At 47.8% G+C, this 19,575-nt stretch overlaps 1 protein-coding gene across 1 annotated transcript in view; it reads right to left on the reverse strand.

The window, feature by feature from the left end:
• VIPR2 (vasoactive intestinal peptide receptor 2) overlaps nt 1-13,686 on the reverse strand; it is a 118,298-nt gene extending 104,612 nt beyond the window's left edge. The window contains exons 1-2 of the mRNA XM_034951833.3: nt 13,478-13,686; nt 11,199-11,298 (exon numbers count right to left, since the gene is read on the reverse strand). Of these exons, the coding sequence (XP_034807724.1) occupies nt 11,199-11,298; nt 13,478-13,528 (151 nt within the window). The 5' untranslated portion in view covers nt 13,529-13,686. The remainder of the gene's footprint in view (nt 1-11,198; nt 11,299-13,477) is intronic.
• Between the last annotated feature and the right edge of the window lie 5,889 nt (nt 13,687-19,575).

Here is a 19,575-nt window from a genome sequence, read left to right on the forward strand (position 1 = left end):
CAAATCTTAGAAAGAAGAACACGGGGCCCTGCTGTCAAACTTCAAAGAATCGACAGACCAGAGAAGAGAAAATGCTGATTTCACAAAGTGGATGGTGAACAAATGGAAAACCTTATCTCCTGTGTAAAGGCAAACAGAAAACTCTCAGGACCCCCAAACTCTTTATGCCAAAGGAAAAGTTAAGGATGGAGGCCCCGTTCATTTCACACTGATCATGTCGATTACAAGCTTGTCTTCCCAGGTGCAGAATGACAAGATGAGATCAGCCATTTCCTCTACCTACCCAGAAATACCTGCAAAACTGATGCTTCCTTTATCCCCTTTCTTTCTTCAAAAGTTCATCTGGTCTGATGTAAAACGCAGATTTACTGGGTAGCAACTAAAGTCTCAGCATGTGGCCATTTGCCTTACTACCTCCTCGCCCCTCTCCCCACAGGACTTTGCTGCTTTAAGGACAAGTATAAACACTAACCCTCCTGAAGACCTCTTCAGAAAAGATAGTCACAGGTGTGTCTGTGACTCACATTTTTTCTGAATCTGCTGTAAGACTGGCTTAATAAACCTCTTGAAACCTTCATTGAAATCCATGCCTAAGTCACTGATTTTGGTTATCACCAGAGGTGGCTTAAGCTTCTCAAAGTTAAAATGGAGACAACACCTGAAAAATTCCTGAGCAGACACAACCAGTCAGGTCTCAAATTACCTCAACCTTGACTGATTTGCAGACATAAGCGACACTTAACCTGAGCCACTTCTTGTAAATTCCCATTTTAAAGAATAGTAGGATTTAAGCTCAACAACCAGAAGTAACCAACAAACTTTTAATAATCGTATCAACGAGGGACTTTACAATGGGACAGAACAAATAAGGCAGCTGTGCAAGTGTAACCAAGCCAACATTCTTTGCTTTACTTCTGTGTCGTCTATAAAAGCCTCCCCCTCACATTCCTTCAGGGGAGTTCCTGAACCACCTCTGGTTTGGAGCTGCCTGGTTCATGAATTGTTGCTTGCTCAAATGAACTCTTTAAACACATCACTGTGCCTCAGTTTACCTTTTTGACAGTCTGTTGTCAGAAGTGAGATCCCCAGGAGCAGCGAGTAACCGGGCGTGGGCAGCCCCCGGGCCACTGCACCCACTGCTGTCTTGCTGCATTTGGTGGCCACAGGGGAAGCCCCTCTAGGAGGTCGAGCTCCACAACTTGCACCCTGAGCTCTCCGACTCCATGGGAGCAGTTTTTATTCCAGAGCTCAGCCTGGGTCTGACAGGGACTGCACTGGAACCTGGACTGGGATCCAGAGTGAAACTGGATGTTCTACAGGAACTGTCCTGGATCCAGTCGGAGGCCTCAGGTAAGAAAAATGTGAGAAAAACAGGGAATTATGGGTTCATGAGAATCCATGGAGTCTGGGACACCCCATCTGGAACTCCAGCTAATTATATGTTCAGAAACTACAGACCCAGAGCCCGTGCCTTTCTGGAGAAATGGGTGCAGCTCAGGGGGATGACTCCGAGTCACAGTGGCCACGGTGGGAAGTTTATTCCACATGAAATCATTCACGTATGGGCACATTCAAGAACAAGGAATCGTGAGTATCTGCAAACCACACAATATATTTTTTGATTGGCATACAGACTGATTTTAGACAGAATGATTGGCATACCGATTGATTTTAGACAGAATGATTGGCATACAGATTGATTTTAGACAGAATGATTGGCATACCGATTGATTTCAGACAGAATGATTCCAAAAATGCAGCCTCCCTAAAGGAATCTCTACAGCACTCAAACAAAATGCTATTTTGATTTCTTGCCTTTTCCGTATGAAGATTCTGAAAACCAAATTCTTTACAAATTAAATCCTCCACTGAGCCTGGGGCATCTGCAACAACTAACTCAGATTTTGGCCTTGCACACAACCCTGAGCTATTACAAAAGCAGCCACCTGAGGCTGAAGAGAAGGACTCGTCAACACACCAGTGTCTCCTGGCCACCCCCTAAACACGGCCCACGGTCCCAATAAATCTGACCCCGGACAACAGGCAACTATGCCCACAACTCCTTTCTGGAGAAAACTTAATGTCCTTTCTCCCTGCCTTAGAGATACGGAAATCTTTAAAATGCAGGCATCTGGGAAATGACGCATCAGAAGGGAGAAAAAATGGGAACACTGTAGAAAAAAACTGGCAAATGGAAAATCTTAAAGTCCTTTCCATATGTATTAACAAAAGACTTTGGCCATCCGAACAGGTAACTTTATCTGCCAAGAACACAATTTGGACCGACCAGTGAGTTTTATATTATTGTTCCTGGCACAGGGCTACAATTTGAGAACAGAGGCCAGGAATCTCTGCTTCTGTCTGTTTGGTTATGTACGTCTATATGTATGTATGTTATTTATATCTCATATTACCCTACCTTCTGATGTTATTATTAGAAATAACATAGAAACGAGATCTATTTTATTTGCCTAAAGAAAATTAGGTGCTTGTAAAAATTAAATATTTTGTGAGAAAAAAGGAACTAACCCAATGGTTTTCAAGTTCATCTAACTTGAGTAATCTTTAATAAATAAGAATATCGATGATTTAGTAGAAATGGACATTCTACCTAGCTGAGCTAGTCAAATAAGCTCATTATTCCTGTTAAAAAATTTGTCAACAAGAAAAATAACCTGAGATGACAGGTAGTTTGATATTATCTGTCTGTTTGAAAACAGTTTCCAAAATATTTTTGAAAACTTGTAACTCTGAAATTATACTAAGTTAAATTAAATGATATTTACTACATATCTAGATCATGCCCAAATAAGATAAACTACTAAAACACTAATTCCTAAAAAGAAGTTTAAGCTCAAGTATTTTTGGCTTATTCTAGAGGAACTGGAGCTACCTAGGTCTGCCAGTAAGTGTGTCCTGTGCTGAGAAAGTACATGCCATTTAATAACTATGATATCATGTACTTCCTAATTCACAGTGCATATCAGTGTCACTAAGGATTAAGAATTTGAATTAACATGTGTAATTAAAACCACTAGAAATAAAGATGAAAGCAAACAACTGTATATGAAAAAAACAGAGAAAGTATGATGTGTTTTTAATAAGGAAAAGTATATGAGGTCTGTGTTTAAGGAAAAAGAGAGTACTTTTAAAGCAAGATGACTGATTGTTCCAGAGTAAAAAAGAAGAAAATGAGTAAGAAAAAAACTGAGTGGGCATACACAGTTGTAGAAAGTCTGACAAAAGAAATTTTATGTGTGGTCAAACTACTAACATTAGAATGATTTTATTTATAAGTTTTTGTTAAAAAAAGCTTCAAGTACTGACACAAAGTGAGTTTGTTTTCTATTAATAGTGCAATATTTTCTTTCTTTTTTTTTTTTTTTTGAGGCGGAGTCTTGCTCTGTCGCCCAGGCTGGAGTACAGTGGGGCCATCTCGGCTCACTGCAAGCTCTGCCTCCTGGGTTCACGCCATTCTCCCGCCTCAGCCTCCTGAGTAGCTGGGACTACAGGCGCCTGCCACCACGCCCGGCTAATTTTTTGTATATTTAGTAGAGACGGGGTCTCACAGTGTTAGCCAGAATGGTCTTGATCTCCTGACCTCATGATCTGCCTGCCTCAGCCTCCCAAAGTGCTGGGATACAGGCATGAGTCACCGCGCCTGGCCAATAGGACAATATTTTCTTGAATATTGGTCTTCTCTTAATTACAAAAGTTTTTTTTTTTTTTTTTTTTTTTTTTTTTTTTTTACATTTTAAGTAATTGGCCTAGAAAACAATGATTTTGTGTTTTATCAGGATAACTTATTAAGCTTCATGTTGTCTCTAGTCTTTGATTAGTTAAGAAAAGTGAGTCTTTAACATTAAAAAAGGGCCGGCTACAGGGGCTCGCACTGTAATCTCAGCACTGTGGGAGGCCAAGGCAGGCGGATCACTTGAGGAGTTCAAGACCAGCCTGGCCAACATAGTGAAACCCTGTCTCTACCAAAAATACAAAAAATTAGTTGGGCATAGTGGCACATGCCAGTAATCCCAGCTACTCGGGAGGCTGAGGCAGGAGAATTGCTTCAACCCAGGAGGCAAAGGTTGCAGTGAGCCCAGATCGCACCCCTGCACTCCAATCTGGCTGACAGAGTGCGTGAGGCTCCGTTTCAAAAAATAAATAAAATAAAAATAATATTTAAAAAGGAAAGTTCTTTATTACAATCTGGTATCTGTTCCATAAAAACCTGCTGAAAAATGTTAATAAATGGGAGGAGGCCGGGCACAGTGGCTCACGCCTGTAATCCCAGCACTTTGGGAGGCCAAGGTGGGTGGATCACCTGAGGTCAGGAGTTCGAGACCAGCCTGGCCAACATGGTGAAACCCCATCTCTACTAAAAATACAAAAATTAGCTGGGCTTGGTGACAGGCGCCTGTAATCCCAGCTACTCAGGAGGCTGAGGCAAGAGAATTGCTTGAACCCAGGAGGCGGAGGTTGCAGTGAGTTGAGATCATGCTATTGCACTCCAGCCTGGGCGACAGAGTGAAACTCCATCTCAGAAAAAATAAATAAATGAGAGGATCAGCCAACGCATCAGCAAATGTCAGCCGGATGGTTTAATTTCCACTCATCCCACGACACGAGGCAACCCTCAAACACACAGGTCCTGGCCATGAAGCCTTCAGGGAATCACAGGACTGGGTGCTGACCCAGAAAACTCTACAAAGCTTTGTGACCAAAGAGGTTCGAGTCCCAAGTCCCCTTCAGGAAGAGCTGCAGTCTGCTCAAGTCCCCTTCAGGAAGAGCTGCAGTCTGCTCATGTGTCTAAGTTTGCCTCTGTTGCTTATAACAACATACCGGAAACTGGGTAAATTATAAAGGAAAGGCATTTATTTCTCACAGTTATGAGGCTGGATAAATCCAGGGTCGAGTGGCCACAATGGTGAGGGCTTTCTTGCTGGCGGGGACTTTTCAGGGTTCCCAGGTGGCACAGGCCATCGTGTAGTGAGGGGGCTGAGCGTGTTGGCCCAGGTCTCTCTTCTTCTTATAAAACCTATCCCTTGAAAACCCACTAATCTATTAACGGATTAACCCACTTACGAGGGCAGAGCTTTCATGACCCAATCACCTCTTCAAGGCCCGTCTCTCAATACTACTACGTTGAGGATTGTTTTAACCTAAGTATTGAAGGGGATAAATATTCAAACCATAGCAAATCAAAAACATGTGAGAGTCGAAGCCACCAAGAATCTGACAGGTTGCATGAAAGCGCACATTAGTGTCCATCCACAGTGGCCATGTACCCAAGACAACCACTGCTGCCCAGGAAGAAGCTGAGAGGTCACTGGCCACACACTGAGGAGCTGTGTGTGTGGTGAGCTGCATGCTGGCTGTGGGTTTCGTTTCCACTGAGCCAGCCCAGGTCTCTGAGCCTCTCAAGAACCCCCGCGTCAACACAGTCCTTGTGGAAGAACAGGCTGAGCCCAGGAAAAGGAGGAGGCCCCGACAGACAACATGCTGTAAAAACCATGGCTCGTAAGTAAAGAATGTGAAATGGGTATATAAATATAAAATCATAAAAAATGAGGCCAGCAGGAATTGTTACTGCTGTGGCCATGTGGAGAAGCAGCCGCCACTCGTCACCAACCCCCACCAGCAGGACAGGAAGCAGCCAGGTTCTGAGGACACCCAGGCATACCTGGGGAGGAGGAGGCAGGTGTGAGAGCCCAAGGATGGAGGAGACAGAGATCAAGGGAGGGGAGTGGAGAAGGCAGAGAGGTATGCACCAGGAGAGGCCATCGACTGGTGGGAGCTTGCTGTGTCTGGGGACACCAGCACCAGACTGAGCCCTGACCTCAGCAGGAGGGGTGGGGAGGAAGCCGACTCTGACCCCATCAGCAGCAGCTCACCTCAAGGGGCCGGCCGCCCACCCCAAATGGCTTCCTGTGGCCCACTGTGGTCACCCAGGCAACAGCTCTGTTCTTCCCAGACAGGAGAAGCCATTAGTGCACTTCTGAGTGGCTCACTCCTTCACCTGCCAGGAACTGACTTCTCAACCATAATTCCCTTTATGATTCTTAAGCATTTTATTCAGGGTAAAAATTAATTCAGTGAGATTTGTTTCCTATAAAAAGTAAATATAAAGACATTACTTTAAAAAAAAATAGAGACAGCTTCTTGCTCTGTTGTCTGTGTTGTCCAGGCTGGAGTGCAGTGGTGCCATCATGGCTCACTGCAGCCTTGAACTGGGCTCAAGCAATCCTCCTGCCTCAGCCTCCTGAGAAGCTGGGACTATAGGTGTGTGCCACCACACCAGGTTAAGTTAAAAAGTTTTTTTGGTGTCTTGCTATGTTAATCAGGCTTGTCTTGAACTCCTGCCTTCAAGTTACCCTCCTGCCTCCATCTCCCAAAGTGCTGGGGTTACAGGCATGAGCCCATTGCACCAGGCATAAAGACATTACTTTAAGACTGTCCCAACCAATAAACAGTTATTAATTATTTAAATATCCAAGACGAGGAAATGACCTTAAAGAGTTTAGAAAATGGAAGAAATCTAGTCAAAAAGATCCAAAAGAAAAAAGTGACCAGGCTGTTTATCTCGTCAGTCCAAAAAGTTATTTGGACTAGAACAAGGACCTACTTATATCAGAAAGAAAATGAAAAGGAAAGATATAGGCACCTTTTAAGATACAACTGACGTCTACACCATCAATATCGACATCAGAGGAACCTACTTCTCTGCTCTCTGCCGTGGATGCCAAAACTGCTCGGTTCAGACCTTCTGGAGCATAACACAGTGATTATTCATTTAGTTTCTTAGAACAGGTCTGCCTTGAACATCTGCTGAGGACCACGAACAGCGAGCTCCCACCAGAGCTCCAGCTCCCGCAGCAGAGGGCAGCATCGCAGGGCAGCTGAGCCGAGACCACAGAGCGAGGTGGAATGCTGCAGCCACACAGGGCCTTGGACCCTCCGAGGAGGGTCAGTGCCCACATGACACTGTGAGCAAGAACCCATTTATGGACACTGTCTGGTTTCCTCTGACAAAGAGAAACAAGCAAGAAAGGGCTAGGTGTAAAATGGGTTGTGATTAACCATATTCCACATGACACAACCATCACAGGAATGAGAAAGTGGGCTAAAATAGTGTCATTTGGTCATAGGAGATGGTGATTCCCATTTTATATGAGTGGCTTGAAGTTAACCCTCAAATGCTGGTGAAATATTTTATTCCCACCAACAAAACGGTCACTAGAACATTGTTTGTAGTAGCAAAATACTGTCGGCTACCTAAAAGTCCATGGACCTGGGAGAGACTAAAGAAACACATTAGAATACTATAGCAGCTCTTAAAGAGAATATAAGAACAAATGCAAAACAGTTGCCAAATACATTGTTACACTGAAATACAAAACAGAAAAGAAAAGCAAGATGCCGAGCACATGTGTGAAGAGTATGCCAGCTTCCACGTGTCTGGAAGGAAAAGCAGGGTCTACCCACGTGTGGACGTGTGCACACCCCAACTCTCCAGGGGCAACTTGGGGCTGGCAGCAGTGAAGTCTGTAGAGACATTTCCCATTATATACATTTTTGAACAGAATTTTTCTATGTGCATATTAGATATATATATGTATATCACTTAATTTCTACTGTGAGAATTTTCATTAATTTGTTCAGCAAAAGCTTTTAAAATATCTCTCTAGATGCTAAGTTCTGTGTGAGACTTGGGAGAAGCAGCAGAAACATGATGCCATCTCCTCTGGGCACCGGAGGAGAAGGACCAAGAAATCACACAGTGAGTTATGATCACGAAAGTCACAGGATGCTGTGGGACCGGAAAGGAAGCACATTTCCATCCTACTCAGCAGCCACCAGTCCTTGCTTTAGGAGTTCATTCCCCCAAGTATGATAGAGAATATGTTTCTCTGACATAAGTCATCCTTCTTTCTGAGAATGTTTGTATAGCAAACAACCTAGGAGAGTTCGATAATTAAGATAATTACAATACCATCTCTCTCTGTAACAAAGGCTGGGGATTTGCCAGCAGCCTCCTTTTGACACTGGGGGTTTCCTAAGCCAGTTCTCCTCAGCTACAACACAAATGCACTGCATCGGAGGGGGCCGCTCCCACTGCTCCTGGGGGGCTTGAGAAGCAGAGGGAACCCGTGCGCACACGCAGCTCATGATGCCTGCTGTGCTGTGAACAGCAAGTCTCTTGTCTCTGGCCCAGCATCTCACGTCTTCTGCAGCATCTGCAAAACTGTGGCAGGCGACGTTGTTAGCCTGCAAGTGGGGAATGACCTCAAACCCTCCATAGTTCCTGACATGTAGATCGAAATTAGTTCAGCATCCATTGTTTTAAAAAAAATCAAAGAAAAGTTAGTTTTTAAGCCTAGCACTTTCCATGGCCTGGTCTAAGCTGACATTCACAGTCAGATCCATTTCAGCCATGCGCCTCTGAAGGATGTCTCAGAACAGTGTGCTCCCAGAACACAGAGACCACCTCTGCTTCTCCCCAGAGGAGGTCACACCCCTCCAGACGCGGGTGTAAGAATGATATAAAGTCACACGAAAGTTCCTATCCAGCCTGTGCCTAGGCAGGAAGCCTGGACAAAGCCCCCTCGGGGACCTGTGCCTTCCACCTGCGGGTTGGCATGGGCCATGGAAACAGGGCTGGATCTCGGCTCTGAGGCCGGGAGTGCCTCATACACATATCGGCAAGAGAAAGCTTGTCTTAGTGATGCATCGATGTTAAGTCATACAGCTCCAAATAACTCCTAAGCTTACAAAGAGAATCCCGTAAGAGAGCTTAGAATTGAAATTGGTTTCTGTCTGGATTTAAGTGTTTTTTTGTTTTTGTTTTTTTTTTAGATTCAACATGTAATAAAGAGAAACATGTCCAAATCAGACTTACACAAATTACCTCACTGGAATTGGAAGCTAGATTTCTTTCACCTCATTTCTGGCATTCTTTCACACAAATTTCTTAATCGTACGGATTTAAAAGTGGCTGTAACAGACTCTCAGAATCTCATCTCACCTGGCGTCAGGTGCAAATGCACTGTTGTCTCGTGGAGTCACTCAGCCCATCTAATCAGACGCCTGCCTCAGCCTCAGCCTGTAGATTCCGGTTCTCATCGCTGATAGCATCTTTATTCTGGTAACTTACTTCTATTTACATCCCTGGCATTTGAGTCACGCATATTTCAAAGAGTACAGAAAAACAAAAGAGTGGCCAGGCTGAGGCCCCGGCATGCTGCTGCTTCTCTCCTGAAGGGCAATGTCTTGTTACCAAGTACTTCGTGCAAGTCAAAAAGGTAAAACGGATCAGATACAGATATTTTTCCTACAGAGCTGACACTGGAAATAAGAGCCTTCAATACGAGATGTCCAGGTAGACACCTGTCGCTGCAAGAAAGCCGAGTGACAAGTTTCCCAACCAACGCTGCCTGCGAAGGGCTCTCGGGCCTGCATATGAACCCACTCAAGGTGGTGTGGGGCTGAGTGACTGCCTGGGACCTGTGGCCCCTAGCGCCCGATAGGACTCACACACAGACTGCCCACTGAGGGGGAGCCCCTGTGAATAGTGTAAATGTGCTGACCTGCCTTTGGGTGAGGGTGTTCCAGGAGGCGTCGCCAATCTCAGGTTAAGCTAGGGTCCAGCTACCGTGCAGAGAGCCATCAGATGGCTCCAGGCTCCCTCAAAATCTTTTTTTTTTTAATGTATTGTTTGCAAACTTTTAAGAAAGTGGAATATTTTATATAAATCTGCATTTCTAATATCCCATGAAAACAGGAAGCTGGACAATTTGGAACTTGGAGGTGAGGAGGGCAACCCTAAAAGCCTGTCTCTCCTCAGGACTACCTTTCCTAACTCAGAACTTCCACTGGGAAGAAGGACCTCCCATGGCCACGCTGCTGCTTCTGCCGTGGCAGACTGGCTGCCTCCTCCATCCACATCTCCTGGGCCGCATCAGCATTTCCCAGGACAGACTCTCAGCATGGCTTCAGCCAAGTTACTTTATTTGCCTTTCTCTGGACAGAGTTCAACCAGACAGTCTGGAAGATGGGCCAGAACCATGCGTGCACCGCGGAATCGCAGATCTTTACAGCCGGAAGAAGCCTCGGAGGCAGAGCCTGCACGTTTCAGACCAAGAAACGGTGGCTCAGAGGGGGATGGGAACGGGCAGGGACACCTGTTTTAGTGACAATCTACAGCCCATTGTCCAGCGTGGAGACCGCTGGCCGCCTGTGGCTACTGGACCTTGAAATGGAGCCCAAACTGTGTCGTGCTGTAAGCACAAAAAACACACTGGACTTCTACAACTTAGCATCAAATAAGAATGCAAAATTAATAATTTTAGGTTGATTATACGTTGAAATGTTAACGATTCAGATTTATTCAGGTAAATAAAGGATACTATTAAAATTAATCTCTCATGCTTCTTTTTACTCATTGTAATGTGGCTTGCATTCTGTTGCTGCTGGGCAGGGCTATTCTTGAATAAAGCCCACCATCTGAGGCCCTCTACAGGACAACAGACTGTTTTAACACAGATTTAATTTCTTTCTTGGAGAGGAGAAAATCATGACAAAGAGCAGAGAAAGCTGAGGGACAAAGGCCTTGCTACTATTTATAGGCCGGGTGCTATCCCAGGGCAGAGTCTATAAACAGGTTGTTAGCAGGCCCTGTTGGAGCATGATGGCCCAGCATGCCTCTGTCAAACCGGAGAAGGCAATCTGCACGTTCACAGTGTTCACCGCAGGCCCGTCTTCAGCACAACCAAAGTCCCATTTTCCTGTTTGCTTTCTGCCAAGTACCCACCATCCTTAACCAGATCAAAATCATCTGTCCTATAGCTAAGAATTTAAAATGCAAGGATTCAGATAAATGCTTATCCCCTGGAAAACTGAAGCTGCTTTTGCAAAGCATAACAAAGCCCATGAAATTGTTGTAGTAACTGTTGCTATCATCTCAAACCATGGAAACTGTTACTGCTAAGGATTAAGCTTATCTTTTTAAAGGTGTGTGTGAAGACCCTACCTATCCAACTCTCTATGAGTTTTACCAGTAGTTCATTAACAAACAATGGGAAGTGGCCTTTTTCTTTTTTTTTTTTTAAGATGCAGGTGGTGACCCTGAACCACAGCTGAGTGAGGCGCATTCCCGGGTGAGAATGTCACGGGAGTTCTTACTCACCAAGCCTCTGCCTTACCTTTGTGTTTTTCTGTTTGAGACCTCAGAAGCTCTGCACATTTTGTTTCTTCCTCCTGTATTTCCAGATGAAATCGGCATTCTGGGTGAATGCTGTTCACCTGTTCACGGTTAAAAGAAATATTAATAACTAAAAATTCCACAAGAAGAAGAAAAGCAAGCAAAAATTCTACAAAAACAACCCCAAACCTCACAGCTTTAAACTGCTTCCAAACCAAAATGCATTTAAAACCAATCACCTTGATTTTTCTGGCATTTTTAAAAAACTTCACTATTTACTTTGTAAAGGTATTATAAAACAAACACAAAATCTAATAGAATTTTTTTTCTGAGCAGGAAAATGAACTTACTAACAGAATACATCGGTACTAATTTGGAGGCAACAGAGCTCTTTACTCCATTCATCTCTCCATACCCGGCTCCTGGCTCCTCCGTTTCACACTCTTTGGTTTGGTTTAAGCGGATGCCTGTGGACTGTGCCGCTTCCTCCGGGGACAGCCTCCACCCGGGAAAGAGCCGTGATAGAAGGGCTTTATTTTTAAAGGTGTTGGTACATGTTCAAAGCTTAACCCTCTAACTACAGATAAAACTGCAATCGTTTTGACTAGAATTTGGGGTGGAAGAGATATTCAAAGAAATCAGCAAGATGAGGAGGGAGGCAGAGGTGGGGGAATCACACCATTGTGGCCCCACAGAGAAGAGGGGGCGATTTCCAGTCAGGATCCATCAGGGGAGCGAAAGATGCCACAAAGATAGTAATTAACAGTCTATTAATGTGAGAAGAAGGCAGAACTACACAATGCTTCCTCTCAGAAGGCACCGTTTCTACCTTGTTCTTCACGCCCTCCGCGAAGTCAGCACAGGGCCTGCCAAGCGGCCCTTGGGGGCTTAAGGAGGGCTCCCCCCACCCATCCTTTTGGTCTTGATCTTCCCCCTCCCCCACCACCGACCAAAATTCTACTTGTACTAAAGTAGTAACTAAAGAGAATCATACTGTTGGGCGTACTATGGCCATCTATGTTTAGTTATCTTACTATTGAAATGGTCAATGAGAGTTCCAACCAGGAACACAATATCCTAACAGAATTAAGGGGAAAACAATGCTGGAACTTCTGCCACCTTTAGCCCCATTTAAAAGAGCCCCGAGCTTGCTTCTAGCTCGTGACTGAACCAGCACCAGGCACTGACTTTGGGCTCCAAGCCCTCTGTTTTCATGCAGGACAAGTAAGTGGCTTAAATTTCAGAATTAAGGAAATTATATTGATGTAAAAAGAAAAACTTTGTTAAAGTGTAAAAGACATTAATAATACCTGACGTTCCTGGAATATGCACAGCAATGACTTCTTTTAGGACATTTTAGCAATGAAAGCAGCATTAACCGTGATAAAACCCGTTACTTTCCAAGGACCCGCTCCGCAAAGCGCCCACCCTCGAGGGAGGAAAGCCGAGCTGCGCCTCCGCGCAAGGCCAGGGAGTGTGGCTCGAGCCCCGCTGCAGACCGGGCGTCGCCGGTTAATCAATGACACTGTCGGGTCAGCAGCGCAGCCTCCCAGCTGCAGAGGGGCCGCGGATCGATCCGGACCTGCCTCGGCTGCGACGCGCACGAAAACCGCGCGCACCGCAAACCCGCTTCAGTCTCCAAGAGGAAAGCAAGAAACGAGGCTCGGGTTTTTTTCTTTCTTTTTTCTTTCCTTTTTTTTTAAGGTTCACAAAGGGAATAATTCAGAACTCCATGTGCGAAGGCACTTATTCAACAAACTTATGCGCAGTTATTTCCTCCAGTGCCCGTGGGAAAAAGCAACTATTTCCAAAAGGAAACTTTAACCGACGCCACGTCCCCCCGACACTAAAACTAACCAGTAAGTACAGGGAGGGACCGAGAGGCATCTGCGGCCAACGCCAACCCCGATCTCCCCGTGAAACGCGCAGCCCGCGCAGGTGCCCGCAGCTCCCAGCTCCCGGGACGGCCCCGAACGAGCTCATCGTTGACGCGTCCAGGAAGAAACGATCCCGTTTCCAGCAAACCCCGGACGGTGGGGCGCGGGGAAGGGCGCAGGCAGCCTCCCAACCCGAGTCCCGCAACCCGGCGGGACCGGAGCCCAGCGCTTCACGCTCTCCGGGAGGAAGCTCCGGACCCCGGGCGACCCCGCTCCCTCTCCCGGACCCCGCCCGCGCTCCAGCACCCGGGAGGAAGGCGAAGACCGGCGGCAGGAGCGCTCTTCTCGGAAGGGGAGAACCGGGTCCGAGGCGCCGTGGGGCGGGGGTCGCGGGCGCACTCACGGGGGCGAGCAGCCAGCAGGTCAGCAGCGCGGGAGGCAGCAGCGTCCGCATCCCGAGCTCAGCGTGCCGGGGGCCGCCCAGCGCCCGCCGCCTCCGTCCTAGGTCCCCGCGGTTCCGCCGCCTCCAGCATGGGCCGGGAGCGAGTGCGCGGAGACCTCGGGCCCCGCAGCTGCAGCCGAGCGACCCGAGCGCGTGGGCCGCCCCCTCCGTCCCGGCAGCTGGAGCGCGCTCAATGCACGCCCGTCCCCCACGCGCCCCGCCGCTCCGCCCCCCGCCCCTGTCCCCGCCCCGCGCTGCCCCAGGCCTCGTCTCCCTCCTCCCCCGAGAACCCCCGCTCCGCGCCCCTCCTCCCCGCCCCCCACTTCCCCTGCGCCCCGCGCCCTCTCCTCGCCCCTGGGCTCTCTGTCCCCGCCGCGCGCGCTCCCTCTGGTCTCCTCGACCCCCCCAGCCTCTCTCTCCGTCCTCCTCCCTTCTTCCCTGCCCCACGCCCCACTCCCGGCCGCGCCTCCCCGATTCTGTGGGCGGAGGGGCTGGGAAGCGGGGTGCTCAGTGCGCGCCCGGCTCCGAGTAGAGAGAACTGGGGGACAGCGGCCGGCGCGGGGCCGGGAGAGGAGGACCGGGCCAGGTGTGCGCTCGGAAGGGGCGGATGCCTTTGCGGCCGCCTGTACCTGCCTTTCTAAATAACTGCGGAAGCCCAAGAAAGCGGCCAGAGACCCGTCCGGGGTGGGCGCGCCGTCTTTGTAGCCAGTGGGGCTAGGTTGGGGCATCTGAAAATGGAGAAAATTCGAGTGCTTTTTGGTGGGGATCCCCGCAGCCTCAAAAGAGGACATCAGGTTGCACAGAAAGCTGGAGAAAAACGCAGACGGGGGTATAGGTGGGTCCCAGCCTCAGCTGGGTGGCTGGTTTTGTGTCCTGCGTTTGCAAAACGGGGGTCATTCTCTCCCCGCAAACGCGGCGGCGGGTGGGGAGCGCTGGGCGGGGACTCACGCGGTGCCACTGGGGCCGCCCCGCCGCGCCCCACGCGGGACTGCGCGGCCTCCCAAGGCGCCCGCGTGACCAACCCAGGAGAGCTCTGCGTCCCCCAGCAAGTGGAAAGCACTGGAATGAGAGATACAAGTTAAGTTTGTGTTGTTTTAATTTTTTATTTGGAAATAATTTCAAACTTACACAAAAATTAGAAGAATAAGAATATTACAAATAACTCCTTTTTATCCTTTTTGTGGATTCGGTCATTAACATTTACCTCATTGGGCTTATCATTTGCTTCTCTCTGATCCGCCACCCCCCGTATTCACAGATATCGATTTTTCTATCATCTGATGTTTATCATCCACATTATCTATCATCTACCTATCCATCATCTACCTATCATCTATCGATCTGTCATGTACCTATCTATCATCTATCATCTTCCTATCGATCGTCTATCTGTAATCTGTCATCTATTATCTGTCATCTATCATCTACCTGTCCATCATCTACCTATCATCTATCCATCTGTCAGGTATCTATCATCATGCGCCTATCATCTATCATCCACCTTTCCTCTGTCACCTACCTGTCATCTATTATCTATGATCTATCCATCTATTATGTACCTATCATCTATCATTTGCCTATCTTTCATCTGTAATTTACCTATCTATAACCTGTCATCTACCTATTTATCATCTACCATCTGCTGTCATTTATGATCTATCCATCTATCATCTACCTATCATCTCTCTGCGATCTATTACCTACCATCTACCTATTTATCATCTATCATCTACCTCTCTGTCATTTATCTATGATCTATCTGTCATGTACCTATCATCTATTATCTTCCTATCGATCGTCTATCTGTAATCTATCATCTATTATCTGTCATCTATCATCTGCCTATCCATCATCTGTGATCTGTCATATCTGTGATCTACCTGCCTGTCATCTATCAATCACCTATCATCTGCCTATCTGTCATCTGCCTGTCATCTATCAATCACCTATCATCTGCCTATCTGTCATCTGCCTGTCGTCTTATCAATCTATCATCTGCCTGTCATCTGCCTATCATCTATCATCTGCCTATTTGTCATCTATCTGTGATCTGCCTGTCATCTATCAATCATCTATCATCTGCCTATCTGTCATCTGCCTGTCATCTATCATCTGCCTATTTGTCATCTATCTGTGATCTATCATATCTGTGATCTGCCTGTCATCTATCGATCATCTATCATCTGCCTGTCATCTATCGATCATCTATCATCTGCCTGTCATCCATCGATTATCTATCATCTGCCTGTCATCCATCGATCATCTATCATCTGCCTGTCATCTATCGATCATCTATCATCTGCCTGTCATCTATCGATCATCTATCATCTGCCTGTCATCTGCCTGTCATCTATCATCTGCCTATTTGTCATCTATCTGTGATCTATCATATCTGTGATCTGCCTGTCATCTATCGATCATCTATCATCTGCCTGTCATCTATCGATCATCTATCATCTGCCTGTCATCTATCGATCATCTATCATCTGCCTGTCATCCATCGATTATCTATCATCTGCCTGTCATCCATCGATCATCTATCATCTGCCTGTCATCTATCGATCATCTATCATCTGCCTGTCATCTATCGATCATCTATCATCTGCCTGTCATCTGCCTGTCATCTATCATCTGCCTATTTGTCATCTATCTGTGATCTATCATATCTGTGATCTGCCTGTCATCTATCGATCATCTATCATCTGCCTATCTGTCATCTGCCTGTCATCTATCCTCTACCTGTTATCTATCTGGCTTCATCCATGTGTATCTAGTGGGAGACGAAAGAGAGGGAGACCTGGGCCTTAGGCGGGCTGCTTGGCTTGTGAAGAAAGCTCGTGACGCTGGGTGCCTTCGACAAATGCATCTTTTTCTCCCGGTTCCACCTGGGCGAGCGATGAACTTTGAGCTCTATGCATTTGTAGGAATGACAGCACCTGCCCTTCCACCGCAGAGGGGCTCTGTAATAATCAAGGTAATTAATGCACACGTCAATACCTTGTTGAGGGCCTGCATTTTAGAAGTGACTGTCCAGGGTGCAGTGAGGGGTTGCATGACAGGTGAGTCTTCCCCTGCAGCAGTGCGTCCCGATGGACGGGGTAGACCAGGAGAAATGGCTGTGGTCGTAGCTAGATGGCACACTTCTCTGAAGGTCCAGTGTGTGTGTAGTCACGGGCTTTGCTGAAGACCCCAAACCCTGCGGTTACCTGATGCTCTTAGAAAAATGACCAAAGTTCTCAATATGCCTTTGTAAACAAAAGATAAAATTCTAAGCCCCCCAACCAACTTAATGGACTCCCCTCTTGGCCAAAGGGATCCCAAAGAAACCTGAAAAATGAGTTCAGGCCGTGACAGGGAGAGGGGGTTGGGCAGGCCTCACTACACCCTCCTTTCCTGGAGTTCATGACCAACATTAACATAAAAACAGAGCTCCTAAGGCTGACCAAACAGACTGTTCGTAGCAATAAGATAGCAAATTCCCACCAGACTCTAGTAGAGCATCACATGACGGCCAGCAGGCCCTGAAGAAATATATTTCTTTGACAGATTTTGAAATGGCCCAGCAAAGCTGTCTGTTGGGGAATCTTGCACTCTGTGGAGAATCCCTGTCCATCACTAGGTCTTTCTGGAGAGTCTGACACCTTTCAAGGCCCTGATAGTAGACATTCACATTCACTCTCTCTGAAGCCTGCTAGCCGGAGGCTTCATCCACAAGAACCTTGGCTTCCACAACCCCCTTTATTTTCACTCAAGCTGATTTCAAGTCTTCAGGCAGATCTTAACTCTGTTTTACCCAACTGCCAATCAGGAAATCCTGTAATCCACCTGTGACCTGGAAGGCCCCACACCCCGCTTCGAGATGTCCCACCTTTCTGGGCCAAATCAATGTATACCTTCCAGATATTGCTTTATGTCTTTTCCTGTAACTTCAGTCTCCCTAAAATGTATAAAACCAAGCTATACCCTGTCACCTTGGGTGTGTGTTCTTGGGACCTCCTGAGGCTGTGCCCTGGGCCATGTCCTTAACCTTGGCAAAAATCAACCTCTAAGTTGATTGAGACCTGCCTCAAATACATTTTGGTTTACACCTTTGAACAGGCAACCACCTGCCATGCTGGGCCTGGCCTGGCTTTGCCCATTGCCCCAGCGTAACCGTTACTCGTGTCCCCCTATTCTTGGAAATGTCCTGGTTTGGACATATTATGTGAAGCACATGGTCACCCTACATGCGAGGCCACACCTGATCTGGGCCTGAGTCTCCTCCTGGACCCATCTCGCAGCCTCCACTCTGCCTCTCATGCCTCAGCCTTGCTGATCTCTGGAAGCCCCAGGCATGCTCCGCCCCAGGCACCCTCCGCCCCAGGCACCCTCCGCCCCAGGCACCCTCCGCCCCAGGCACATGCCTCCCAGCTTCCACCTGTCTTGGCTCAGGTGTCTGCCTTAGGAAAGCCCTCCCAGTCTGGAGAAGCATCCTGCCTTTCCTCGCTGGGGCAAAAGCAGAGACCCTTGGACATATCTAAGCAGAGTTTAGTGCCAGGCCAGCCGGGGACCCTACTCAGCTCAGCAGGAGGCTCAGCGATGGAGGCAGAGCAGCTGGAAGAACATCTCAGATGGTTTGTCCAAGAGACGGGCACACACCAGTGCGTGCCGCAGCCCTGCCCGGGCCCCCTCCCACCCCAGGCAGGCACACACCAGCGCGTGCCACAGCCCTGCCCGGGCCCCCTCCCACCCCAGGCAGGCACACACCAGCGCGTGCCGCAGCCCTGCCCGGGCCCCCTCCCACCCCAGGCAGGCACACACCAGCGCGTGCCGCAGCCCTGCCCAGGCCCCCTCCCACCCCAGGCAGGTGGGGCTCACAGAGACAGGCCACCAGCCTCTCCCTTCTGCTTCTGACCAGTTCTTCCAGGAGGTGTCTCTTTCTCCTCTCCTGGGGCCCTGACTGCTGCCATCCTCCAATTTCTCAGACCAACCAGGCTCAGAGTTCTTTAAACTTCCCTTTACAAGGAGGTGTTGCCACTTTCTTGGAGAACTATTCTTAGCTTAATATAATATGATGCGATAGGATACAATATTTAGAGAGATTATTTGATGTCTGCCCCTCCAGTGAATGCCTAGCATTGTGGGTTTGTACAGCAGGTGTTCCCTGTTTGTTGATGAGCAAGCGGGCAGATGTATGAGTTACTCCTGGTTCCACTCACTCCAGTCTGGAGGGTTCAGCCAGCGGCTGCCAGGACAGCAGGGCCCCCCCCTGAGCACTCGCCCTCAAGCCCAGCCCAGAGCCCACGCTTCGGCTCCACAGGCAGGGAGCAGGTCAGTGGGGCTGCCCTCCAGACCCTTCCCCTTGCCAGGGCCTCCTCACTTTCTGGGTTATGCTCTCCTCTCCGATTCCCTTTCAAAGGAGAAGCAAGAGGTGCTAAATCGCTAACATTTGTGCGTGAATTGGTAAACCAGGACTTTCCTTTTTGAGAGATGAGGCCCAGGTGGGGCCTGGTGGGAGGAGGGAGAAAGCTGTCAGCTGAGCCTCCCTGGTCATCATCGGTAGGCATCGGTCATGCATTTATCACGTGTCCAAAATTCCGAGGGTGTGGGGGATCCAGGGAGCATGGAGAAGGGGAGAGGGGGTGAAAGGAGGGTCCTGGGAGTGACGGGGGACCCTGCAGGCCGGGAGGCCAGCGATTCCAGGCCAGAGGGTCCTGGACTTCAGAGAGAAGCAGGGTCTGGTTTGACGGCCATGCCACCTTTCCAAGTGGCTTTTTAGGGAGAAGAGAAGAAAACAAACAACATTAAAGGAACAAAAGAGGGAACTATTTTTAGCTGCGTGTGAAGCAGAAATAGAAATCTCATTGAGGAGTAAATTGGTGAATGAGACCAAATTTAAAAGTTTGCTTAGAAATGAATAGGGAAGGATAATTAATGACTCAAGTGGCCCTTTAAATAATTAATAATGTTCTCCTGGGAGTAATTAAAGCATCACATGAAAGTGAGGCATTTTCTATGCCTAATTGTTCTCAGTTACTATTTTTACACACAAAACCAGAGTTTTTACAATATCAAGAACT

The sequence above is a fragment of the Pan paniscus genome, chromosome 6 (assembly GCF_029289425.2).
Source record: "Pan paniscus chromosome 6, NHGRI_mPanPan1-v2.0_pri, whole genome shotgun sequence".
In the NCBI taxonomy this organism is placed as follows: domain Eukaryota; kingdom Metazoa; phylum Chordata; class Mammalia; order Primates; family Hominidae; genus Pan; species Pan paniscus.